The following is a 27,062-nucleotide window of genomic DNA, read 5'->3' on the forward strand; positions in this document are numbered from 1 at the left end:
TACTTGTTGTGCTAGATCTAAAGCTAAGCCAGATATATCTCTCCATTATCCGCTTTGTCTTAATAGAATAGAATAGATTTTTATTCAAATAAACTTTTACAAGTGCTTTTGAATCGTCAAAATAATCAACCACTGGTTTGGAATTGTATTCCTACCGAGAAGAACCAGCAAGAAAATCGGCGGTTGCTCTTTTCAATTGTCCAATTTACAATAATATTCCTTAGTATACGAGCAATTGCAGCCCCGTGCATAACTACAATGTATAGTATAATATTATACAAGGTATTAATTTTGATAGTAATGAGTAATGACTCTTGAAACATCTCTGTTTAAGCCAGTATTTGAGGCAAGTTCGTGAGTAAATAAACCATGTAAGAAACTACAAAATTTCCAAAACTATTTGGTGGTGACACATCACATATTTTGCTCTTGAGTTTTCTTGCCCTAAAATGTTGATTGCAATAGCTTGCTCTTGAAACGACCATGGCGAGCGCTTTTCAGTTTTTTTCAATTATTTATCTACCTACGTAGTACCAAAAATTAATAAAAGAAAAAAGAATAAAAGTTCTCATTTGCAAACCTTAAATTTAAAGTTCTACTTATGATTATGGTTTCCTCCTACAATATCAAAAGTCCTTAAAAGTTAAGAAGGTTAAACCAGCATTCTAAATGCTGGTTTAATTTGGTTAAACATTAGTTGAGGAAGGTTCACGAGGCAGGCTACTGCTAGTATAACATAAATGGTAATTTCCAGTCTCCCCAGTGATGTGCGTCTGCGCGCTGCTTGGCTCAGAGCCCTCGGCAAACAAGACAGTCAGCTACCAGACTCTGCTGTGGTCTGCTCCCAGCATTTTCTTGATGATGAAATGTATGAAACAGAAAGTGGCTTAAGGCAGATTGCTACTGGTGCTGTTCCTTCAACAGTGCAGGTAGTTACTTCTTTATAATGTACCTAATGTTATATATTGTGAATTAAAAGTAGAAATAATTTTAAACTGTTAAATATGTTTCCAGGTTTGCATGATATGTCTAAACACTGACAACAAGCTGTATCTAATGAGTAAACACAAATTGGAAGAAGCATATGAGCGGTTAACCGGATATCCAGTAAGTAGTTGATTTATGATCCATAGTGATTGTATATTATATTAATAATATTAATATTATATATAATTTAATAATTTAATTTTAATTATTAATTATATTAATATTATAATATTTTAATTATAATAGTATTTTGTTTCAGTTGTATGATCAAGGAAACCTGAAACGAACACTTTGTGTACAATGTGCTCAGAGACTAATAAACTTTAGTAGATTCAGAGACAAGAGCTTGAGAGCCCGTGCACTGATGATGGACTTAGTTGAAAAACATGAATTAGTGAGTACTTAAAGCACTACTTAATATAAACTTAATAGTTTGCACCTTAGCTGTAATACTTGCTTTTCATTATAATGTTAATAATGATGTAATCATTCAAACATAAACTTATTTCCCAACAGATAACACGGCAACATATCAAAGGGATAAACCGCACAAAGAACCAACTAAAGAGTAATTTTGTGATGAAAACTCTAGGACCTGACCACTGTGACTTATACATACTGGACTCCTCAGACAAACAGACAGAATCAGAGCCAATCGGCTATAGTGCTGTTGTGAAGAATGAAGAAAGTTTTGACTCACCGGTTGATGAAGACATGGAAGTGGCAGAGGAAGATGACAATACTGCAGACAATGTCAATGATGAGTTAGATGCGTGTAAGGAGGAGTGCTTCTCTGACGATAGCATAATGTTGGAAACAAAGCTGCTGGATGATGTTATTTGCAAAGCTCTGGAGAACCCAGTATTTGCAGAACAAGTGGCTGAAATACCGGATTTGTTAAAGTGCGAAAGTGCTGCCTTCCAATGTACTTTATGTTCTGAGGAGTTTGTTAGTGAACATGCGTACATGCAACATATGCACATGCATGACCAGGTGAGTCTTCACTATGGAACACTTGCGTCAATTTGTGTTCATGTGATAATGTGTTCAGTGCTCCGCTCACACTCAAAGGACAGAAATGTAACGCCTTTGTTTTGTTTTCAGCAGAACAGTGACGGTTATGCTGACTGTAGCACGTCTCAAGTATGCAAGCCTCATACAGCCGTGAGCTCCTCACACTCTCCACACCTCACTGAGAACAAGTCAGTAGACCTACCATTACTATTTCACAATACAACATATTTCGGAGTATACACTTGTACAATATCGTAATTCAATTTTCCTACTCTATGAGTACCTGCTCTGTACAGCACAGCTGCATGCTAGTGAGTGGGTCCCCAGTACACTGTAGATACATTCCAATATATCTTACAGGCAGGCCATTCCTCTGAGCCAGGCCTTGAGCCCGTCTGTACACAGCTCGTCTGCACACTCACCTCAAACTGCAGGTCAGTGACCATTTCACTCATTTATATAGCTTATTATTTACTAGCCGACCCGAATAACTTTGTTCCACCTTATAGGCAATAAATGAGCGGATTTTGGATTTTAAGTTAAATTTTTCACTAGGATAATAAATATAAATACAAGTGTAAATAAAAAATTAGTAACTCCTCCAACAAGTGAAGGTTACAGTAACTAGAAAAGAGCTGATAACTTTCAAACGGCTGAACCGATTTTCTTGGATTATAGCTAAAAATACTCTCGATCAAGCCACCTTTCAAACAAAAAAAAACTAAATCAAAATCGGTTTATTAGTTTAGGAGCTACGATGCCACAGACTTTAGACAGACAGCTGTTTGGGTCGGTGGTTAAAAAAAATTAAGTATTTGAATGATTCTTTATTGGCCATGTATTTTGGTGCATGGGTTGCACTCTTCAGTGGCAGTTCGGCTTGGTTCAACCTAATGAAAGTTAAGCGCTCCGTTTCTATTTTGACGTACATGTCGACTCAATACTGCTGAAGCGATCGACGACACCGCAGCAAATCGTTGTCAGCATTTTGACGAATGATCAAACGATATTCGTAATAATTCACCGAGCTAACCTTCTCGGTAGTTTCTTCGCCAAAAAAAAAAAACAGTAGAATTAGTATTTTGTATGTAAAACTTATATCCATAATTTCAGCACAGTTATAAAGGTGTGTCTAGTGTCAATGAATATTAAAAAAAGGCTTGTAGTTAAACAATATAAAACTCACGTTAAAGTAAAACTGTTGCAAGCAACTGTTGTTGTTTTTGTAAGTTGCAAGTTCTGCGAACACAACTCTAAAATATATTAAAGTAAGTTAGCATTTAAACTGTCCTGAGTGCTATTCGTCATAGATGTCAAAATTACTTTTATCTGAATGTTCCGACAGATGTCTCCTACATAGTTATTGCCGCAGTCACAGCATCATGTATGAGCCGGCACATTACGCTTAAAAATGGGAAATTAATATCCATCTATATGGGAGTTGGACTTTCCAAGTTCCGCTCAACGAAAATTTTTATAAGCTAAGAAACAAATATTTTGTTTCAGTCGCTCCTCTGTCCGCGAGACTTGCGACGAGTAACGGAAACAAAGTGCAAGCTGAAGACGCCGATACAGTCCAGAAGAGTGAACCACTATTTAAAATTAACAATGTCGGATTAAACAACCAACTATTCGATACCAACAATATAACTGACATTAATAGATTGACTGATTGTGTGGTCATATTATATGATATTTTCAAAAAGCCTGAAGAAGGTGTACCAATACAAGGTGAATCACTGGCGACAATGCGACCAAGTATTAGTTCTTGGGACAGTCAGCGTCATATTGAAAAAGCCTCTAAAGATTTTAACTGTCAGGCAGTTACTTGGAATGAAGCCACTAGACATACGATAGGAGACATTCAACCAGTTACTAACAAACTGAAAGTTACTGAGCTTAATGCTACGAAAACTTCACAAAGTAAAACTTATTGTTCAAATAATTACAACAGTGAAGATAGTTTGCTTACTGAAAAGAATGGGTATATTTGTGATGTATGTAGACATAAGTTTAAACGGAAAAGTCTCTTAGTTAAACACATAAAGACTCACAGTGAAGTGAAACCGTTCACTTGCGAGTTTTGCCAATTCAAAGCCATACATAAATTTAGTTTAAAGAAACATATGCAAACTCACACGGGCGACAAACTATTTACTTGCGCGTTATGCGACTACAAATGTACACACAGTAGTAAACTAGTGCAACACATGAGAACTCACACGGGTGAAAAACCTTACATTTGTAAGTTTTGTGATTATAAATTTGTACGACCTAGTCAGTTAGTGAGCCACATGAGAACTCACACGGGTGAAAAACCTTTTACTTGCGAGTTTTGCGATTACAAATGTGCACTTAAGTATAATCTGGCGAGGCACAAAGTAACTCACACGGGTGAAAAACCTTTTACTTGCGAGTTATGCGACTACAAATGTGCACAAAATAGTAATTTAGTGCAACACATGAGAACTCACACGGGTGAAAAACCTTACGTTTGTAAGTTATGTGATTATAAATTTGCACGAACTAGTCATTTAGTGAGACACATGAGAACTCACAATCGTGAAAAACCTTACATTTGTAAGTTTTGTGATTATAAATGTGCACTTAAGTGTAATCTGGCGAGGCACAAATTAACTCACACGGGTGAAAAACCTTTTACTTGCGAGTTATGCGACTACAAATGTGCACAAAATAGTAATTTAGTGAGCCACATGAGAACTCACACGGGTGAAAAACCTTACGTTTGTAAGTTATGTGATTATAAATTTGCACGAACTAGTCATTTAGTGAGACACATGAGAACTCACACTGGTGAAAAACCTTACATTTGTAAGTTTTGTGATTATAAATTTGCACGAACTAGTCAGTTAGTGAGCCACATGAGAACTCACACGGGTGAAAAACCTTACGTTTGTAAGTTATGTGATTATGCACAATCAAGTCATTTAGTGAGACACATGAGTACTCACACGGGTGAAAAACCTTTTACTTGCGAGTTATGCGACTACAAATGTGCACAAAATAGTAGTTTAGTGCAACACATGAGAACTCACACGGGTGAAAAACCTTTTACTTGCGAGTTATGCCATTACAAATGTGCACGTAAGTCTAATCTGGCGAGGCATAAAATAACTCACACTGATACAAATCCTCCGTCATGTTCGTGAGCCGCACGCGGCACTCCGCCGCCGGCGCATGCTCAGGAGATACACTCTTGTTGAACTGTTTGCTGAAGCACTGTCATGTTGTATTATTATGAGTAATAAATATTGTGGCTAATTCTGTTGCACACAATCTCTAAACTGATATGGCTGGTCTAAATGTATTACAATTAATATAATAATGAAATAAAATAAAATTAAATAGAGTAGAAATAAAACTTACCTGCTACCTACTACGTTAATTACAAATTACTAATATGTACTCAAATTAAATATTTTTCTAATTATTCACAGGTTTTGTGTTTTTTTTTTAAGATAATCCATGACCAACTTCTTGTAAGTTCCCACACGAGTCGAAAAGATATCAATATTGCCAAAGCAATCATTATATGACTGCGTCATTCTCCATGGTGGCGAGCGCTCACCAGAATTTGTACGACATTTTAGAGTAGCAAAAAGTTTATGAGTTTGTTTACTGCGCACATGACTTCAAAGTTGAATTTTTTAACAGAGTTTACGAGTTAAGGGAATACAATAGTTATTTGTTCAACAAGATAGCAAAATTCATTTCTGCTGCGAGTGCCTAGTTTGAACCCCGAGCGGGCGAAGGATTCTATAATAGAATCACGAGCGTAGCGAGTGATTCCAAGTTAGAATCCTGAGTGTAGCGAGGGGTTTAAAGGCACAAGAAACAAAAATTTTGCTATCGTGTGATACATACAACTTTTCACCTCGATAGCGAAAACACAAGATCTAAGAAAATAATTATTTATTGAAACACTAAGATATTTTTATATTCATGTATATTACATGTTTATATGATAAAACCAGTTTCTGAGTAGATCTTCACACTTTTAACAAATTTCCAATCGTTAAATAATTCAAAGGCTTTCAAGTATTTTTCACGCCACTTTTCCGGAACAAAGTTTAATTCAGCGTTAGACACTGATTCCTTTAATAACTGATGGTTTTAAATTATCACTAGAATAACTCATTTTCTTATTTTTAAAACTTTTATAACAATTATCTACAAAGAAATTAGATAGGTATGTTTTTATTAAGCTTAAGACCTCATAGACAATTTTTCTTTTGTTTTTCCGCCATGTTTTATTCCTTTTTAATCTGCGTTCGGAATTGTGTCAATCATAAAATAAAATATATTAATAATAAATCAATATTAATTTTCTTTTACGTTTCATGTTATGTTACAGAATTATAAAGTCTAAAACACATTTTAACAAAAAGCAAATATTTCAAATAATAAAATAGAGAGTTAAAAAAATTGTCGAAATAAAATGTATGGGATATTCAATATTATATACAACATTTCCGAACGTTTCTTGTGACGATGAATTGAATAAATGCCAATCCAATGCATTCTAAAAAAAATACACAAAATAAGAATAATTCATCTACGACTTACCAGGCTGCATGGTCTACGACTTTTGCCTTTCCTGAAGGGGATAAAATCAACATCATCATCATGAAAGAAAATACTTTTTCTCACACCAGTGAGAAAAAGTATTTTTTCTCACTGGTTTTAAGTTTCACAAAACCAGTGAGCAAAACTCAATGTTGCTCACTGGTTTTAGGCAGCAAAGGCGCCCTGTTTGAGCTAGAGAGGTGAAAAACATATTTATTATGACACAGATCAAATAAGAGCATAGCTTCAAGTTCTTTACGCCTCGAATGCAGTCAAGTATATTATATTTTCGAAGAAGTTAGTAATGGGATTCTAGCTTCTTACTTAGGGCGAGGGTCCAGTCTAAATCACACAAACTGTTAACAATATTATTTTTTATAACTAGCCTTAGGTTACTTTTCTAGAACTTAATAATTTGAAGATATGTACATTTATATTTATTGAAGTTGTTTACTGTAACTCTTAATGTACGATTTTAGTTTTTAGTTTAAAATGATTAAAATATGATAGTAAAATTAATTACAATAATTTTATTTTGCCTCAACGGAGAGCCTCCCATCCAATCAACCTGATCGTTTTAAAACAGAAGACTTTAATTAACTGTTCCACTGAAGATATACAAGCTCTTTCACAATAATCAAAAATAAGAACTATGTTTTTTGTTTCAGTCGCTCCTCTGTCCGCGAGACTTGCGACGAATAACGGAAACAAAGTGCAAGCTGAAGACGCCGATACAGTCCAGAAGAGTAAACAACTATTTAAAATTAACAATGTCAAATTAAACGACCAATTATTATTATTAGATACCAACAATATAACTGACATGAATAGATTAACAGCTGATTGTGTGGTCATATTATATGATATTTTCAAAAAGCCCGAGGGAGGTGTACCAATAAAAAGTGAATCACTGGCGACAATGCCACCAAGTATTAGTTCTTGGAACAGTCAGTGTCATATTGAAAATGCCTCTAAAGATTTTAACTGTCAGGCAGTTACTTGGAATGAAGCCACTAGACATACGATAGGAGACATTCGACCAGTTACTATTAAACTGAAAGTTACTGAGCTTAATGTTACGAAAACTTCACAAAGTAAAACTTATTGTTCAAATAATTACAATAGTGATGATAGTTTGCTTAATGTCAAAAATGGGTATATTTGTGATGTATGCAGAAATACGTTTAAATGGAAAAGTCTCTTAGTTAAACACGTAAAGACTCACAGTGAAGTGAAACCGTTCACTTGCAAGTTTTGCCAATTCAAAACTAAATATAAATTTAGTTTAAATAATCATATGCGAACTCACACGGGTGAAAAACCTTTTAATTGCGCATTATGCAAATATAAATGTGCGGATTCTAGAAATTTAGTGCAACACATGAGAACTCACACGGGTGAAAAACCTTACATTTGTAAGTTATGTGATTATAAATTTGCACGAACTAGTCAGTTAGTGAGACACATGAGAACTCACACTGGTGACAAACCTTTTACTTGCGAGCTATGTGATTACAAATGCTCACATAATAATAGATTAGTGCAACACATGACAACTCACACGGGTGAAAAACCTTTTACTTGCGAGTTATGCGACTACAAATCTACACAAAGTAGTCATCTAGTGCGACACATGAGAACTCACACGGGTGAAAAACCTTACATTTGTAAGTTATGTGAATATAAATGTGCAGAGAAAAGTCATTTAGTGCGCCACGTGAGAACTCACACGTGTGAAAAACCTTTTAATTGTACATTATGCAAATATAAATGTGCGGATTCTACAAATCTAGTGGAACACATGAGAATACACACGGGTGAAAAACCGTACATTTGTAAGTTATGTGATCATAAATTTGCACGAAGTAGTCAGTTAGTGAGCCACATGAGAACTCACACTGGTGACAAACCTTTTACTTGCGAGCTATGCGATTACAAATTTACACACTGTAGTAATCTAGTACGACACATGAGAATTCACACGGGTGAAAAACCTTACATTTGTAGGTTATGTGATTATAAATTTGCACGAACTAGTCAGTTAGTGAGCCACATGAGAACTCACACTGGTGACAAACCTTTTACTTGCGAGCTATGCGATTACAAATGTTCACATAATAATAGCTTAGTGCAACACATGAGAACTCACAAGGTTGAAAAACCTTACATTTGTAGGTTATGTGATTATAAATTTGCACGACCTAGTCAGTTAGTGAGCCACATGAGAACTCACACGGGTGAAAAACCTTTTGCTTGCGAGCGATGCGATTACAAATGTGCACGTAAGTCTAGTCTGGATAGGCACAGGAGAATTCACACTGATACAAATCCTCCGTCATGTTCGTGAGCCGCACGCGGCACTCCGCCGCCGGCGCATGCTCAGGAGATACACTCTTGTTGAACTGTTTGCTGAAGCATTGTCATGTTGTATTATTATCTATACATATAATAAAATTGTAGAAAAGTGGTGTCTGTACAATGGAAATATATAGAAAAAAGTAGCAGGGGTTGTTATTATATCGATGCCGAACCCGAAATTGTAATTAATTTTTTTTTGTCTGTTTGTCTGTGTGTTTGTGCACGCTAATATCAGAAACGGCTTATTCGATTTAGATATGGTTTTCACTAATATATTGTAGTAAGCTTCACTTAACATTTAGTGTTTATTAATTCTTTAAATTGACAAAACTTTTTTATCTATGAACCGATTGACACGAAATTTTCATGTCAATCGGTTCATAAATAAAAAAGTTATGTCAATTTAAAGAATCACGGCGAACATTTTTAACGTACAGAGTAGGTACTACACGCCTCGCGTAAACGACGGTATATGTAATTCAAAATATGCTGCCCGAAAAGTCACTATTCCACGCGAACGAAGTCGCGGGCACAGCTAGTAAGTAATAAATATTGTGGCTAATTCTGTTGCACACAATCTCTAAACTAAAATGGTTGGTCTAAATGTATTGTTATTCTTTTCATAACGCTTCCTGCCGAAAAAGATAGCACTAGATTTAGACTTGCCAATTTAGTTTAGTGAAGCAGTGATAGGCTAGTGATTAAGGCGTCGTCGTCGTCGCATTTTAAGCAACTATATATCACTTTCTTTACATGTGAAGTAAGTATTTCATTGTAAACTATAATTGATTTTACTGCATGGCACTGATACAACCTGGCATTCATTTTTTTGTGGGTTAATATTAAATAGGAATTTCCGTTGATGTTAGTAATGGAAGTCTAGCTTCTCGCTTAGGGCGAGGGTCCAGTATAAATCACAAACTGTTAACAATTTTATTTTTTATAACTAGCCATAGGTTACTTTTCTAGAACTTCATAATTTGAAGATATGTACATTTTTATTTATTAAAGTTGTTTACACTCTTAATGTACGATTTTAGTTTTTAGTTTAAAATGATTAAAATATGATAGTAAAATTAATTACAATAATTTTATTTTGCCTTAACACAGAGCCTCCCATCCAATCAACCTGATCGTTTTAAAACAGAAGACTAATAAACTGTTCTGACTGGAGATATACAAGCTCTTTTAAAATAATCAAAAATAAAAACTATGTATTTTGTTTCAGTCGCTCCTCTGTCCGCGAGACTTGCGACGAGTAACGGAAACAAAGTGCAAGCTGAAGACGCCGATACAGTCCAGAAGAGTAAACCACTATTTAAAATTAACAATGTCAAATTGAATGACCAATTATTATTATTCGATACCAACAATGTAACTGACATGAATAGATTAACAGCTGATTGTGTGGTCATATTATATGATATTTTCAAAAAGCCCGAAGGAGGTGTACCAATACAAAGTGAATCACTGGCGACAATGCCACCAAGTATTAGTTCTTGGGACAGTCAGTGTCATATTGAAAATGCCTCTAAAGATTTTAACTGTCAGGCAGATAGTCGGAATGAAGACACTAGACATACGATAGGAGACATTCGACCAGTTACTAGTAAACTGAAAGTTACTGAGCTTAATGCTACGAAAACTTCACAAAGTAAAACTTATTGTTCAAATGATTACAATAGTGAAGATAGTTTGCTTAATGACAAAAATGGGTATATTTGTGATGTATGCAGAAATACGTTTGAACGGAAAAGTCTCTTAGTTAAACACATAAAGACTCACAGTGAAGTGAAACCGTTCACTTGCAAGTTTTGCCAATTCAAAACTAAATATAAATGTAGTTTAAAGACTCATATGCGAACTCACACGGGTGAAAAACCTTTTACTTGCGAGCTATGTGATTATAAATTTGCACAAGTTAGTCATTTATTGAGCCACATGAGAACTCACACGGGTGAAAAACCTTACATTTGTAAGTTATGTGAATATAAATGTGCAGAGAAAAGTCATTTAGTGCGCCACGTCAGAACTCACACGGGTGAAAAATGAAAAACCTTTTAATTGTACATTATGCAAATATAAATGTGCGGATTCTACAAATCTAGTGCAACACATGAGAACTCACACTGGTGAAAAACCTTACATTTGTAAGTTATGTGATTATAAATTTGCACAATCAAGTCATTTAGTGAGCCACATGAGAACTCACACTGGTGACAAACCTTTTACTTGCGAGCTATGCGATTATAAATGTGCACAAAATAGTAGTCTAGTGCGACACATGAGAACTCACACGGGTGAAAAACCTTTTAATTGTACATTATGCAAATATAAATGTGCGGATTCTAGAAATTTAGTGCAACACATGAGGACTCACACTGGTGAAAAATCTTACATTTGTAAGTTATGTGATTATAAATTTGCACAATCAAGTCATTTAGTGAGCCACATGAGAACTCACACGGGTGAAAAACCTTACAATTGTAAGTTATGTGGTTATAAATGTGCACGTAAGTCTAGTCTGGCGAGGCACAGGAGAACTCACACTGACACAAATCCTCTGTCATGTTCGTGAGCCGCACGCGGCACTCCGCCGCCGGCGCATGCTCAGGAGATACCTACACTCTTGTTGAACTGTTTGCTTTCTCCTTTATAATATTTAGTGTGATTTTAGTATCGATAGGGCAAGCTCTAAAATTCATTCTGGCGCCATTTTGAAGATCTCGGAGGCATCAAATTTGACGTTTCACGTCTACTTATATACTAGGTCGTGCATTTAACAGGGCTCTCTCCGTCACTCGTTTCCACTCGTTTCATACAATCGTAGTTCCAATTTCATTTGAATATTAAGCAACCAAAGTCCATGAAATTTTGCAGACATATTCTAGAAACTAATATCTGTGTCTGTGGTGTTTTAGATTTTTCCAGAAATATGTAGTTTTAAAATTACAGGGGCTCAAAGATTTGTATGTAAATTTTAAAGACCGCGTAACTTTGAAACCGAATATTTTAACAGAAATCTGGAAAACCACAGACATAGATATTAGTTTCTAGAAAATGTTTGCAAAATTTCATGGACTTTGGTTGCTTAATATTCAAATGAAATTGGAACTACGATTGTATGAAACGAGTGACGGAGAGAGCCCTCTTAAGCTACTTGTGTCACTTGTTGTTCTGGCGTAGCGCCTTGTCATGGTTGTGCAATGTGCATGTTACAGTAGGTGTTATCATGTTAATATATACATTTGTGTGACTAGTCTTTCGGCCATTTGCTTGCATAAGAGACACGTACAGACCGATCATTACAGCAACTAATATCTAGAGTTAAGCTCTGGTTTCCTCCAAAAGCGGTGCCATCATGTAGCGGCCGTAATACAGCGGTGAATGACGTCACTAGAACGTTGTCTATGTAAACAATATAGATTACCGTTATCCTAGATAACGGTAATTGACACCGTAACGTCAAAAAGCGGTACCGCCATTTGCATGACGGCCGTCTTGTCGGTGTCGAAGTGTCTGTCAACGTTTTTTTCATAGCGGTGAAGGTATTTTCAAGCGTAATATTAATTTGCGTGCCATTTTAAAATATTTATTGTTCAAAATGAGTTTCATCAACTGGACCAGCGAGGATGATGAAATTTTAATTGATTTTGTGCGGGTTCATGATGTGCTATATAATGTAAAACATAAAGACTAGACTATTTTCGTCTTCTGATGATTGTTCATCTTCCAAATATACGAGTACCGCTAATCAAGTTCGTCCATTTTCAACCATTAACACGTACTTTGTGGTCTGTTCACCGTATTAAAACGGTCAATGCAGTCTCGAACACTCCACATGTTTACGGCCGTCTTTTTGCGGTCATCATATTGCGTCCGTTTAAAAACGGCACCGCTGTTGGAGGAAACCATAGCTTTAGTGTTTTATTTGCCTCAATGTATATATATTGGTACCTTATCTATACTCTATACTAATAAATAAAATTGGAGTGTCTGTCTGTAATTTCGAAATAACTACCTCATATTAAGCTCATATGGTTATTTGAACGATACAACACTGAATCACACGTTTTTAAAATTTTTGTCTGTCTGTCTGTCTGTCTGTCTGTTTGAAAAGGCTAATCTTCGGAACGGCTGGACCGATTTTGACGGGGTTTTCACAGACAAGTAGAGAATTGACCAGGGAGTAACATAGGCTACTTTTTTAACCGACTTTCAAAAAGGGAGTTGTGTTTTTCTACCTATGTACACCGAAATCTCCGAGATTTCTGAACCGATTTGCGTCATTTCTTTTTTAATCGATAGAGGAACTTTACGACATTGTTTCATAAAAAATTTGGAGTCCAGCTCTTCAATCCTGATGCTGCAGGGGATCTGACCGATCCACGCGGGCGAAGCTGCGGGCATCAGCTAGTTATTATAATATAATACTTGCCTTACCAGTGAAGTAAAACATCGTGAGGAAACCTCCACTCCTGAAAGTTGTCAAAGATGTGTGAAGACTGCCAATCCGTACTTGGCTTGTGTGGTGGATTATGGCTGAAACCCTTCTCAATCTTAGGTTGGAATCTATAGAGTGCACGTTAACTTTAGTTTCAGTGAGAGAGTGCGGGTCTTCTCCGTTTGGTCGGAACTGCCAAGCGGGGGTACGGGCCTCGAGGCATGGCCTCCTTACCCGGGTGAGGCGCAGGGCAACTTTGTGCCCTGGTGACGAGCTTTTAGCCGGGATTTCACCGGCTAGGGCCTACCATCTTGGCTTATGGCCTTAGTGGACTTCTTTGTATATCCGATGTGTAGTCAGTCCGGGGCTGGACTCCGCGCGACGGCGTTGAGTTCGCTGTCGAGCGCGGAGACGGAGTCATGTCCGGTGGATCTCGCGTCGTCATTATCGTCGTCGCTTGGGTCGGCAGCGTGCCGCGCCGGGGATGGCGATCGCAGGAGCTCACGAGGTAGTTGACGCCCGGTCGGCGGTCGAGGGATGAGTGGAGCGATGCCGTGGAGGTGTTCGTACGGTCCGTTGTCCGCGCGTTAGTTTCAGTTAAAACAAGGAAGATTTATGCCAGCGGTATAACGTTGTTTTAAGTGTCTTAAGGGGCATGAGACCAGCCTGCCCGCGAAATTCAAATTTAATTTGGTTTTTCGCAATTTGTAAACTAATACGACAACGTAGGGTCCAGTTTAAGAAATTAGTTCTAGTATCGACTATTCTCACAAGTTAGTCGATACTAGAATTAATTTCTTAAACTGGACCCTTTCAAGTAAAGATTTTTATGTAAACCTGTGAGGATGATACTGCCACTGTCGGAATTAGAATGCCATAAGCCTACGTTGTCGTATTAGTTGACAAATTGCGAAAAACCAAATTAAATTTGAATTTCGCGGGCAGACCCGTCGCTTCCTCAGATCAGATCTCAGCCTTAGACCTGTTGTGGTGGGCTGTCATCTCTTATCGGAGGTTGGCAATCCTTAAGAGGGCTCTCTCCGTCACTCGTTTCATACAATCGTAGTTCCAATTTCATTTGAATATTAAGCAACCAAAGTCCATGTTTGCAGACATATTCTAGAAACTAATATCTATGTCTGTGGTTTTCCAGATTTCTGTTAAAATATTCGGTTTCAAAGTTACGCGGTCTTAAAAATTTTCATACAAATCTTTGAGCCCCTGTAATTTTAAAACTACATATTTTTAGAAAAATCTAAAACACCACAGACACAGATATTAGTTTCTAGAATATGTCTGCAAAATTGCATGGACTTTGGTTGCTTAATATTCAAATGAAATTGGAACTACGATTGTATGAAACGAGTGACGGAGAGAGCCCTGTTAAAGCTAACTGGATTTTTTTCACCGCTGCTTTACACAGTGACCTTATACTCATGTTGCGAACCACTGGCGAAGGTTCTTAAGCCAGGATGTTCGTCTATCGCCAGGTCTACGTTCACCTTTTATCTTGGCCAGTATTAGCAGGTCATATTTTGAGTTGCGCATTATATGCCCCTATGGCATTATGGTATATATTATAGTAACTTCGGCCGTATCCACAATCGTTACTATGAGGTCTCACAGTGCGCTCGAACGTATAGTGTAGGTTCCACCAATCAGATCATTGTAAACTGACGTGATACAGTCATCTGATTGGTGGAACGGACACTGTGCGTTCGAGCGCACTATGAGACCTCATAGTAACGTTTGTGAATACGGGGGTTAGTGGACTTTCTCATTCTCCATATTTTTTTTATTCACTACTAGCCAATGCCCGTGACTTCGCCCGCGTGGATTTAGGTTTTTCGAAATCCCGTGGGAACTCTTTTATTTTCCGGGATGAAAATGCCTTAGCCTATGTGCTAATCCAGGATATTATCTATCTCCATTCCAAATTTCAGCCAAATCCGTCCAGTAGTTTTTGCGTGAAGGAGTAACAAACATACACACACACACACACACATACAAACTTTCGCCTTTATAATATTAGTGTGATAGGTAAGCGTTTGACCACAATCACACCTGATGGAAAGTGATGATGTGGTCTAAGATGGAACGCGTTTACCTAGAAGGTGCCTATTCACTCTTGTTTTAAAGATACCAGGATGTAATTGGAAGGAAACACAGATCGCGGAAACACGGATTCGCAGCATTCGCCTGTACAGTGTACACCCATAATGGTTATTTGGACCTGCCTTTCATGATTTTAGGTCAACAGGCAGTACCCGGGTTTTGTATCCCCCGGATTGATAGACACGACCGACAGACAGACAACAAAGTGACTGTATACGTATTTTGGGGTACGGAACCCTAATAAAACAAAATCAATAAAGTTTGCAATGTACTTAATTTATTTACCTTATAATAGGCTTGGTTAACGCAGACGCACGATTATATGCGATTTGATTTAGGACCGGTGTCCGATTTTACTCCGATTCCATATACTGCTATCTTTTTCCTTAGGAAGCATTATGCAAGGGATAGCAATACATTTAAACGTCATTTTAGTTTAGAGAAGAATACAAACAGAATTAGACACGTTCTCGTCTTTAGCGTTTGTATTTTATACCTCTCCGTTTAAAAATCTGATATTTCTAGAGTTCTTAGATTTTTGTAAGGACGTTTTTTGTGGGACATTAGTAGGTAGTTCATCGACTTTCGTCAAATCGGCACATTTTTCGGACGTCTGCGTTTGGGGCATCGAAGGGTCGTGTTGTGTGCAATGCATTTGAGTTCCTTGGTACCCTGTGAAAAAAAAGTACCATTAAGTTTTTTTTAATTTATATGTATCGTATGTATGTTTTATAGCACAAGTTAGGGAATAAATCCGAAAACCGTGAATTAAAAAATATTAAAATGTGTTTCAATTTTTAACCGACTTCCAAAAAAGGAGGAGGTTCTCAATTCGTCGGGATCTTTTTTTTTTTTTTTTTTTTTTTTTTTTTTTATGTATGTTCCCCGATTACTCAAAGACCCCTGGACCGATTTGGAAATTTTTTTTTTTGTTTGAAAGGGTATACTGTGCAGGTGGTCCCATATAAATTTGGTGAAGATCTGATGAATATCTTCGGAGATGGAGAACAGAACTCCTCAATGGATAAGAGCAAATTGCTCGCGATCAGTGTAATAGCTTAGTAAACAGTAGGGTTTTAACTGGGTATAGCATATTATATATAGTACAGTGGGGCCACTAAAAATTGTGAAATAAAAAATTTTCAAAAGAAAAATAAAACCGACTTCAAAAACCAAAAACACTAAAAAGTAGAAAATAATTTTTGTTTAGCTACACATGTAATGTACCTAGGTATGAAGTCGGGCGAGCTTCACTCTTGGATTTCTAATTTTGTTTTAATATGCTCGCTCGACTTCATACCTAGGTACATTACATGTGTAGCTAAACAAAAATTATTTTCTACTTTTTAGTGTTTTTGGTTTTTGAAGTCGGTTTTATTTTTCTTTTGAATTTTTTTTATCAAAGTAAGATAACTACCTATACCAAGTGGGGTATAAGATAACTATACCAAGTGGGGTATCATATCATACTATGATTTTCCTGGATAAAAAGTAACTATGTCCTTCCCCGGGATATATACTAACTCTATAGGTACCCATCAAAATCGGTTAAACTACAGACAGGCAGACCCACTTTCGCATTTATAATATTAAGTATGATTTTCTGGGATAAAAAGTAGCCTATGTCCATCCCCGGGATGTAAGCTAACTCTATACAAAATCTCATCAAAATCGGTTAAACCGTGGACCGTGAAAAGCTAGCTTGAAAACAGAGAGACACACTTTCGCATTTATAATATTATAAGTATGGATTATCACTAGTTTTATATTACAGACTAGATGACGCGCGTAGCTTCGCCCGCGTGGATTGGTCAGATCCCCTGCAGCATCAGGATTGAGGAGTTGGAAACCAAATTATTTATGGAACTATATCGAAAGTTCCTCTATCGATTATTAATAATAAATACACAAATCGGTTCAGAAATCTCAGAGATATCAGTGCTTAGGTAGAAAAACACAACTCCTCCATTTTTAAAGTCGCTTAAAAATGTAGCCTATGTTACTCCTTGGTTCATCCTCTACTTGTCTGTGAAAGTCCCGTCAAAATAGGTTCAGCTGTTCCGAAGATTAGCCCGTTCAAACAGACAGACAGACTGACAAAAAATTTTAAAACGTGTGATTCGGTTTGGTATCGTTCAAATAACCATAATTATGAGCTTAATATGAGGTAGTTATTTCGAAATTAGGCAGACAGACACTTAAATTTTATTTATTAATTAATTAATATAGATATAGATTACTTACTTGTATCTTAAGCGGTTTTTCCACCAGAGACTGAAGCCTGGACGTTCACTATTTTACTCGACAATTCAGTCAACCCGGAAACAACAGAACCTATTTCTTTGCCAAGAATTCCAAGGTTTGCATTTGCTTCAATTTTCACTTGCAGTTGCTGGAGTTCATCAACAGTGCTAGTAATTTTCTTGACCCAATCGTTTACTTTATTCCAAGCTTCAGTAGTATTGCTTTTGATTGCTTCTGAAAGAGCTGCTGATGTTTCGTTTACAAGCGCTGGTATTTTACTTAGAACGTCTTTAGTTTCATTCAGGAGATCTGCAGTTTCACCAGTGGCATTTTTCAAAAGATCATTTACACCATTTAAGGCGCCGTTAGTAGTGTCTCCAACTTTGTCAACCACTCCTGCGACACCTTTGATGAGGTTACCAAGGATACCATCAATTCCTTCGAGTAGTTTGTCTATGATTCCAAGGTCTAATTTTAGACCAGCGCCTACTGAAGCACCGGAAGATCCCAAGAATAGTGTGCTGAACACCGCCTGAAACAATTGTTGATAAATAAATATACCGGTGGACTTCGTCTGTGTTGGCGTTTGCTGGCGCGCGTGCTCTGCCTTTTTGGAGTAAGTATTTTTAGGGTTCCGTACCTCAAAAGGAAAAACGGAACCCTTATAGGATCACTTTGTTGTCTGTCGTCGTGTCTGTCAAGAAACCTATAGGGTACTTCCCGTTCACCTAGAATCATGAAATTTGGCAGGTAAGTAGGTCTTATAGCACAAGTACAGGAATAAATCCGAAAACCGCGAATTTGTGGTTACATCATTAAAAAAAAAATTGCTAAATAAGATAACTATACCAAGTAGGGTGTCATATTATGAAAGGGCTTTACCTGTACATTCTAAAACAGATTTTTATTTATTTGTATGTATATAATAGTTTTTGATTTATCGTGCAAAATGTTGGAAAAAATATCCGAGTAGGGAACCCTCAGTGTGCGCTTAAATTTCATTTTAGAAAAGCATTTTGAAAATATATATCGGCAGGGACCTAGGTAAATACAAACCCCATAATAAGCCTCAATAGCTCAACCGGTAAAGGAGTGGACTGAAAACCGAAAGGTCGACGGTTCAAACCCCGCCCGTTGCACTATTGTCGTACCTACTCCTAGCACAAGCCTGACGCTTAGTTGGAGAGGAAAGGGGAATATTACTCATTTTAACGTGGCTAATACTCTTTATTAAAAAAAAAATACGGTGGAGATTTTCTCCAATGACAAATTGTTTTGGTATTACGTTTGTATGGGTAATTCACCCTTCCCGGTCCGTTAAACTTCAATTTTCGTTTAGCGATGGATTTTCCAAAAATCCTAAGATCAGTCAGTCAGTCAGGACAAGTCTTTTTAGGGTTACGTACCTCAAAAAAAAAAAGAACCCTTTATAGAATCATCACTTTGTTTGTCTGTCAGTCTGTCGCGTCAAGAAAAGCCAATCAAAACCTTTAGGGTAGGTACTCCTCGCTGACCTAGAATCATGAAAGGCAGGTAACTAAGTAGATCTTTTATAGCACAAGTAAAGGAAAAAATCCGAAAACCGTGAATTTGTGGTTATATCACAAAAAAAATGTGTTTACGAACAAATAATTAGTATTTTCAGCAATTCACAGACAAGAGTAAATTAAAAATTTATAACACCGACTAGTGAAGGTTACAGAACTACCTAGAAAAGAGCTGATAACTTTCAAACGGCTTAACCGATTTTCTTACAACTAAGAACACTCTCTATCGAGCCACCTTTCAAACAAAAAAACTAAATTAAAATCGGTTCATTAGTTTAGGAGCGCGATGCCACAGACAGATAGGTACATACGTCAAACTTAAACACCCCTCTTTTTGGGTCGGGCATAGAAATAAGAGTATTTTATATCTCTCAGACTTGGGCGCGTTTGGAACCCTCGTAGCTTTAGTTTTAAGTAACGTAACTAATTATCACCACTATATCGTACAAGTTTAACAATTTCGACCATCAAAAGGAGTACAATTGTACCTACTTTGAATAAATGATTTTGACTTTGACTATAATATATTTCTTACCACAGCGAGTACTAAAGTAACTGACGACTTCATCTTGTTATTTCGGTAATGTTATGTAGAACTGAAGATAAACTAATGCAATTACACGTAAAAACGTCTTTTATATGATACTGCAACTATGGAAGATATTAAAGTAAATATTAGATGGGGCTATCTAGATCAATATTGATCTAGTACTTAGTTTTTTTCTTTATCTTTTTGCAATTTCTGTTTGCAAATATTAACTGGCGAATTTTTCTCTCGCATGATTTTGTAGGGTTGACACTTGATTGCAATAATAGTAGATTATGCAACATGGGGATAATGTAATGTCTTACGTCACGGGCACCTGGATAAATCCCAAGCGAACGAGGGATTCTAGAGTAACTCCCGAGCGTAGCGAGGGTGTTTCATCTAGAATCCTATGTGACGCGCGGGGTTTAGGGGTGCCCAAGACTAAGACAGCATTATCCCCAAGTTGTATACTCTGCTTTTCACACCTCGCAATAAAATCAAAATCTTCGTATGCTTATATAGGTACCTACCTATCTGTCTTTAGAAATATCTGGGAGCAAATCGTTTATTACATTTTGAGCATTAATAGTTTCCGGAGTTAGATTATTGCTGCCATCATCGTCATCACTCGATATTTTAATTTCAAGTTAAATAAGTAATTTATTTCAATAACACCATAATATAACGTTTCGCACAAGGTTTCGCAGATAAGTTTTGAAGGGAATTTTCAATATTCTTTAATCTATGGTTTGTGAAAGAGACGCCATCACTCATCAAAGCGAGATAGAAAATTTAAATCGCGCGTGTGAGAGGGACACCATCATACGTCGAAGCGAGATAGTTGATAACTAAAAACTTTTTAGACGCTACATTACGCCCCATGGGCTTTCCATACAACATTACAGCCCGGCTAATAATTCATAGGAATGTAATGACGTATTACCTTTAGAATAACAGGTCAGTAATAAGGCATTCTGGAGCGAGTGGTGTGAAAAAATCATTCATTACTTACAACTATTCAAATAAGAAATGTTTATATTGAATCCAGTCCTGCATCTCATCTCACCTTCTTAACTTAATATTATGTCATCATGCAAAAGTTATCTATACTTATTAATATTAATATTTATCTATATCTATACTAATAAATAAAATTGGAGTGTCTGTCTGTAATTTCGAAATAACTACCTCATATTAAGCTCATATGGTTATTTGAACGATACCAACACTGAATCACACGTTTTTAAAATTTTTGTCTGTCTGTCTGTCTGTCTGTCTGTTTGAAAAGGCTAATCTTTGGAACGGCTGAACCGATTTTGACGGGATTTTCACAGACAAGTAGAGGATTGACCAGGGTGTAACATAGGCTACTTTTTTAACCGACTTTCAAAAAGGGAGTTGTGTTTTTCTACCTATGTACACCGAAATCTCCAAGATTTCTGAACCGATTTGCGTCGTTTCTTTTTTAATCGATAGAGGAACTTAGCGACATTGTTTTATAAAAAATTTGGATTCCAACTCCTCAATCCTGATGCTGCAGGGGATCTGACCAATCCACGCGGGCGAAGCTGCGGGCATCAGCTAGTTAATCATATTATTCTATGCATTATTTAGGTACAATTTGTTACTAAGCAATCACATATCCTGCCAAGCATGGCGTGCATTGAACGCAGCATCTTACCTTCTTAGCAGGGCTCTCTCCGTCACTTACTCCATACAATCGTAGCCCCAATATCATTTGAATATGAAGCAACCAAAGTCCATGAAATTTTGCAGGCATATTCTAGAAACTAATATCTGTGTCTGTGGTGTTTTAGATTTTTCTGAAAATATGTAGTTTTAAAATTACAGGGGCTCAAAGATTTGTATGTGAATTTTCAAGACCGCGTATCTTTGAAAACGAATATTTTAAAGGAAATTAGGAAAACCACAGATATTGATATCAGTTCCCAGAACGTTTCTACAAATTTTCCATTGAGTATATTGGTTAGTATTCCAATGAGAGACGAACTACGTTTGTATGGAGCTAGTGACGGAAGACCCCTCTTAAAACATTATATTATACACGATATAGTGTATTCCTAATAAGGTGGAAGCGACGGATCTGCCCGCGAAATTCAAATTTAACTTGGTTTTTCGCAATCTGTAAACTAATACGACAACGTAGGCATATGGCATTTTAATTACGAAAATGGCAGTAGGTATAATCCTCACAGGTTTATATAAAAATCTTTACTTGAAAGGGTCCAGTTTAAGAAATTAGATTTAGTATCAACTAATTTATGTTATAGTCGATACTAGATTTAATTTCTTAAACTGGACCTTTTCAAGCAAAGATTTTTACGTAAACCTGTGAGAATTATACTGCCATTGTCGCAATTAAAATGCCATATGCCTACGTTGTCGTATTAGTTTGCAAATTGCGAAAAACCAAGTTAAATTTGAATTTCGCGGGCAGACCCGTCGCTTGCTCCTTAAGGAGATGTTTACAAAACACATGTGCGCAAAGCCGTGGGGCGAGCACTAGTGAATCAATAAACCTGTAAAATGTTAGTTTTTTCGCGTACGAAAATTACAATAGTAAATGACGTGTTTGTTATTAAGGCGTTTAATATACCTAATGTCATCAGCCTTGCGACCTGAATAAACCGTGAAAGTATGACGTCACAAATATATTAGGGTTGTGAGCATAACGATGGATCTGCGCTTGATCAGGGGATGGCCACCAAAATCCTTCGAGATGTCTTTTCGTCCAAAACTCTTCAGCGCTCGAAGACCAAAGTTAAGCCTCAATAGCTCAACGGTTGAGGAGCGGACTGAATTCCGAAAGGTCGGCGGTTCAAACCCCACCCGTTGCGCTATTTTCGTACCTACTCCTACCACAAGCTTACGCTTAGCTGGAGGGGGAAGGGAAATATTCTTATTTAAAAAAGTCTTCTAACAGTACGTGTTGGCAGTGATGACATATGGATCGGAGACATGGTCGCTAACTATGAGCCTCATGTGAAAACTCAGAGTCACTAAACAGGCGATGGAGAGAGTTTTGCTTAGAGTTTCTCTAAGCGGATATTATGACGAGAACCAGAGTAACCGACACAGCTCATCGGGTTGCGAAGCTGATGGGCAGGGCATATACCTACTTAAAAAAGCTGATAGACATTTTTATTTTTTACTAGAGTATGCCCGCGACTTCGTCCGCGTGGATTTAGGTTTTTAAAGATCCCGTGGGAACTGTTTGATAATCCGGGATAAAAAATTGCCTATGTCAATTACAGGGACGCAAGCTACCTCGGTACCAAATTTCATACAAATCGATCAAGCGGATGAGTATTTAGGAATCCCGCGGGAACTGTTTGTTTTTTCGGGATAAAAAGTAGCCTATGTCTTTCCCCGGAATGTATCCTAAGTCTGTACAAAATTTCATTAAAATCGGTTCAGCGGTTGAGCCGTGAATGCGTAGCAGACAGACAGACACACTTTCGCATTTATAATATTAGTATGGATTAAAGAATATTAGCCATGCCAATCATGACTAATACTCCCCTTTCCCCTCCAATTAAGCGTAAAGCTTGTGCCAGGAGTGGGTACGACAATAGTGCAACAGGTGGGGTTTGAACCGCCGACCTTTCGGAATTCAGTCCGCTCCTCAACCTGTTGAGCTATCAACCTGTTGGGACATTGGGGTCCCAAAATGCTAAATTGGCGACCTCTCGCCGCAAACCGCAGTGTTGGAAGACCACCCACTTGGTGGATGGACTGCATGCATTACTTATTAAATCTTCCTTCCACCTATAATATGGGTACCTTCAAGTCAAGAGTGAATAGGCAACTTCTAGGCAAGCGCGCTCCATCTAAGACTGCATCATCACTTGCTAGCAAGTCTGATTGCAGCCAAGCACTAGTCTATATATTATAATTTAAAAAAAAAACATCACTTGCTAGCAGGTCTAATTGCAGCCTTAGCACTAGTCTGTAAATTAAAAAAAACTTTTTATACTAAAAAGCTATAATAAGTATAAGTAGAGCCTTTAAAAAAAGTTAAATGCATCAACCCTGAAAATAATTTACGGCTCACTTTAAACAATTTATTATTGACATTAAAAATTTAAATGATAATATGGCTTTTACATTGTGACTTCAATGCATTGTTCTAAGTATAAAAAGTCGTTGCGGTGATCAGTAGTAGCATTATTGAGAGTGACTTCAACTTTCAACATGAAGAGCGCAACCGTCTTCCTGATGGCACTGGTAAGTTATAAATTGAAATGTCGCCAAAATAAAAACATTTTTTCGTTTCTCTTGAAAAATATAAAATGGCTTGTTTTGTATTGGCGTCGATTATGTTTTTCTCTAAACAAAATTTAGAGTATCTGCATAGTGCATAATGTTCGTAATATTGCTAAAAAAGGGCGTAAAATATATTTTAAATGGTTGAAGACTAAATTTTAGTGCTACCTACTCTATTTTAAACACCATGCTTAATTAAGACTATCACCTAAAGCCACGAGGTTTTCCAGTTCTAAACTTAATTTAAGTTTGTCTGTCCTTTCCTTATAACGTTGGCAAGAAAAAGATGCAAACACTCTGAAATTTAGCTGTGGTCAGAATTTGTTAACCGATGATTTTTAATTTGTGTTATTCCAGACCGTGTTCACCACCTTATTCCTGGAATCTTCTACTGCGCCTGCGGATTCAACAATAAATGTCGCCAGTATTCAGAATTCGGTCGCTGCCGTTGCTGATGAGAGCTTGATTGTTGAAGATGACTATAGAAATAAGATCAGAAATCAAATCCAAGCCGTTGTAAGTAAAGAATATTATTGTAAAGTGAACAATTGAAAAGAGCAACCGCCGAGTTTCTTGTTGGTTCTTCTCGGTAGGAACGGCATTCCGAACCAGTGGTAAATTATTTGACGATTCAAAAGCACTTGTAAAAGTTTATTTGAATAAAAATCTTTTCTATTCTATTCTATTCAGAATTCGGTCGCTGCCGTTGCTGATGAGAGCTTGATTGTTGAAGATGACTATAGAAATAAGATCAGAAATCAAATCCAAGCCGTTGTAAGTAAAGAATATTATTGTATAGTGAACAATTGAAAAGAGCAACCGCCGAGTTTCTTGCTGGTTCTTCTCGGTAGGAACGGCATTCCGAACCAGTGGTAAATTATTTGACGATTCAAAAGCACTTGTAAAAGTTTATTTGAATAAAAATCTTTTCTATTCTATTCAGAATTCGGGCACTGCCGTTGCTGATGAGAGCTTGATTGTTGAAGATGACTATAGAAATAAGATCAGAAATCAAATCCAAGCCGTTGTATCATCACAATCTATCAATAATGAAGACAATGCCAAAGATGACTTTGTCAAAATTAGCCAATCAGAAAAACGATACCTCAATGGAGCTATGCTGTATAGCCAAAATGTTATAGCTCGCGCTAGCAAAATTATACAAAATGCTTTGCTTAAGGCTAAAGGTAATGCGAAGAAGAATCTAAATGAAGTTAATATCTGGACGACGAATTTACTAGCGCTTGCCATGCAAGTGCGCGTCGATTTGAGAGACGCATTAGACAGTAATTCTAAGAAATCTGTCGAAAATATATCAGCTGTAATCACCCAAGCTGTTGCACAAGCTGAAGCCGAATACGAAGAAATAAAAAAATTACTTGCGGAAGGCAAAGTCAAGAACAATTACACCAGGCAACTTGATCTAGGATTTGCCAATGCTGAGGAATTAGATGAGGCACTTAAAGGAATTGTTGCCAGGTGGACTACAGCTCGTGTCGCTTAGTTTATTCATCCTTTTTTTATTGTAGACGAAATAGCGCTAGTAGAAACCTGATCGCACTTACTTTCACGCGAGCATAGAATAGTCCTCAACTCCTCATACAAATTATCGGCGATTTAATAAAACTAACACTAACTTGCAGAAGAAATAATAAAACAATTCAACAAAATTCGGCAATGGAACTCAAAAATGAGATCGCGAAAAAACAGTTCTACAAGAAACGATGTATCCAATAAACTTCTGAAGACCAGATCGGATGTTTGAATGGAAAGAAATATAAAATTAGAGTTAACACACGCTCTGCGTGTTAAATCAGCATTAAATTGGACATCGCGTTGAACCATCTTAATGGGATAGCATTCGTCTGCGATCATCGTACTCACGCACACTTTTGAATACGGGTCTGCTTTCAGAATGAGAAAGATTTAAGCCATAGTCTACCATGATGGTGTTTAGCAGATTGGCAGGCTTTAGAACTCTCAGGGGAGCAGGTTTCCTTACAATGTTTTCCTTTACAGTTTATATAATATCACTTACTTTAACAGTGCTGGTCGCTTAAGCTTATTATTTGTTTTTTCAGTAGGTAATTTATATCTTTCGATTGAAGTACTTAGACAAAATTTGGTTTTAACATTGGTAACTGTTATGAATTGTTAATATTTAATTGTTTTAATCATTCTAAATATTTACAACGAAAAATTTTGTAATATAAATAACTTCATTGTTAAATATTATTATTTGGACATGTATGTTTAGTATAAAATGAAATTTTTCATGTATGATACTGAAATACTTACTGAAAATAAATAAATTACATTGCAACTTAAGTGTATTTGTTTTATTTACTCTAGCGCAATTCGATTAGGTTAAGTCATTGATTCGATCAAATTATTTTATATATATTTTTTTTTATTGTTTTTTAATCTTTTATTAGGTACTAATGAATAGTTCACATTAGGTATATTATCAGGTATGCTCTAGTAAGATAACTAAAATGTACGTATCACACTAATATTACAAAGGCGGAAGTTTGTGTGTATGTATGTGTGTATGTTTGTTACTCTTTCACGTAAAAACTATTGGACGGATTTGGCTGAAATTTTTAACGAAGGTAGATTATACCATGGATTAACACATAAGCTTGCACATAAGCTACTTTTTATACCGGAAAATCAAAGAGTTCCCACGGGATTTTTAAAAACCTATAATCACGCGAACGAAGTCGCGGGCATCAGCTGGTATAGTATACTAAAATACAGGTTTTTTAAAAATTCCGTAAGAACTCTTCAATTTTCTGGGATAAAAAGTAGCCTGTGATTCTAAACAGCCAAATCCGTCCAGTAGTCTTTGCGTGATAGAGTAACAAACATACACACACACATACTCAGACTTTCGCCTTTGTTGTTGTGTGATAACTTAAAAACTTTAAAAAAATGAATGCACCAACCC

At 36.7% G+C, this 27,062-nt stretch overlaps 4 protein-coding genes across 4 annotated transcripts in view; 3 read left to right on the top strand and 1 right to left on the bottom strand.

The window, feature by feature from the left end:
• The window catches only part of LOC123879326, a 47,738-nt gene extending 40,631 nt beyond the window's left edge, over window positions 1–7,107 (top strand). Inside the window, exons 12-18 of the mRNA XM_045926972.1 lie at window positions 755–929; window positions 1,015–1,107; window positions 1,247–1,381; window positions 1,504–1,980; window positions 2,092–2,189; window positions 2,362–2,435; window positions 3,508–7,107. Of these exons, the coding sequence (XP_045782928.1) occupies window positions 755–929; window positions 1,015–1,107; window positions 1,247–1,381; window positions 1,504–1,980; window positions 2,092–2,189; window positions 2,362–2,435; window positions 3,508–5,171 (2,716 nt within the window). The 3' untranslated portion in view covers window positions 5,172–7,107. The remainder of the gene's footprint in view (window positions 1–754; window positions 930–1,014; window positions 1,108–1,246; window positions 1,382–1,503; window positions 1,981–2,091; window positions 2,190–2,361; window positions 2,436–3,507) is intronic.
• Window positions 7,108–7,203: 96 nt separating this feature from the next.
• Window positions 7,204–9,107, top strand: LOC123879604 (gastrula zinc finger protein XlCGF57.1-like). The gene has a single exon (XM_045927395.1). The coding sequence runs from the start codon at window positions 7,241–7,243 to the stop codon at window positions 8,933–8,935; it is 1,695 nt and encodes a 564-aa protein (XP_045783351.1). The 5' UTR covers window positions 7,204–7,240; the 3' UTR covers window positions 8,936–9,107.
• A 1,222-nt stretch (window positions 9,108–10,329) lies between these two features.
• LOC123879327 (histone-lysine N-methyltransferase PRDM9-like) lies at window positions 10,330–10,998 on the top strand. The gene has a single exon (XM_045926973.1). It carries the CDS (start codon window positions 10,330–10,332, stop codon window positions 10,996–10,998), a length of 669 nt encoding a protein of 222 aa, XP_045782929.1.
• A 5,083-nt stretch (window positions 10,999–16,081) lies between these two features.
• The window catches only part of LOC123879388, a 29,293-nt gene continuing 18,312 nt past the window's right edge, over window positions 16,082–27,062 (bottom strand). The window contains exons 3-5 of the mRNA XM_045927049.1: window positions 19,832–20,055; window positions 17,750–18,281; window positions 16,082–16,177 (exon numbers count right to left, since the gene is read on the bottom strand). Coding sequence (XP_045783005.1) covers window positions 17,757–18,281; window positions 19,832–19,864 — 558 coding nt within the window. The 5' untranslated portion in view covers window positions 19,865–20,055 and the 3' untranslated portion in view covers window positions 16,082–16,177; window positions 17,750–17,756. The remainder of the gene's footprint in view (window positions 16,178–17,749; window positions 18,282–19,831; window positions 20,056–27,062) is intronic.

The sequence above is a fragment of the Maniola jurtina genome, chromosome 28, assembly GCF_905333055.1.
Source record: "Maniola jurtina chromosome 28, ilManJurt1.1, whole genome shotgun sequence".
Lineage (NCBI taxonomy): Eukaryota > Metazoa > Arthropoda > Insecta > Lepidoptera > Nymphalidae > Maniola > Maniola jurtina.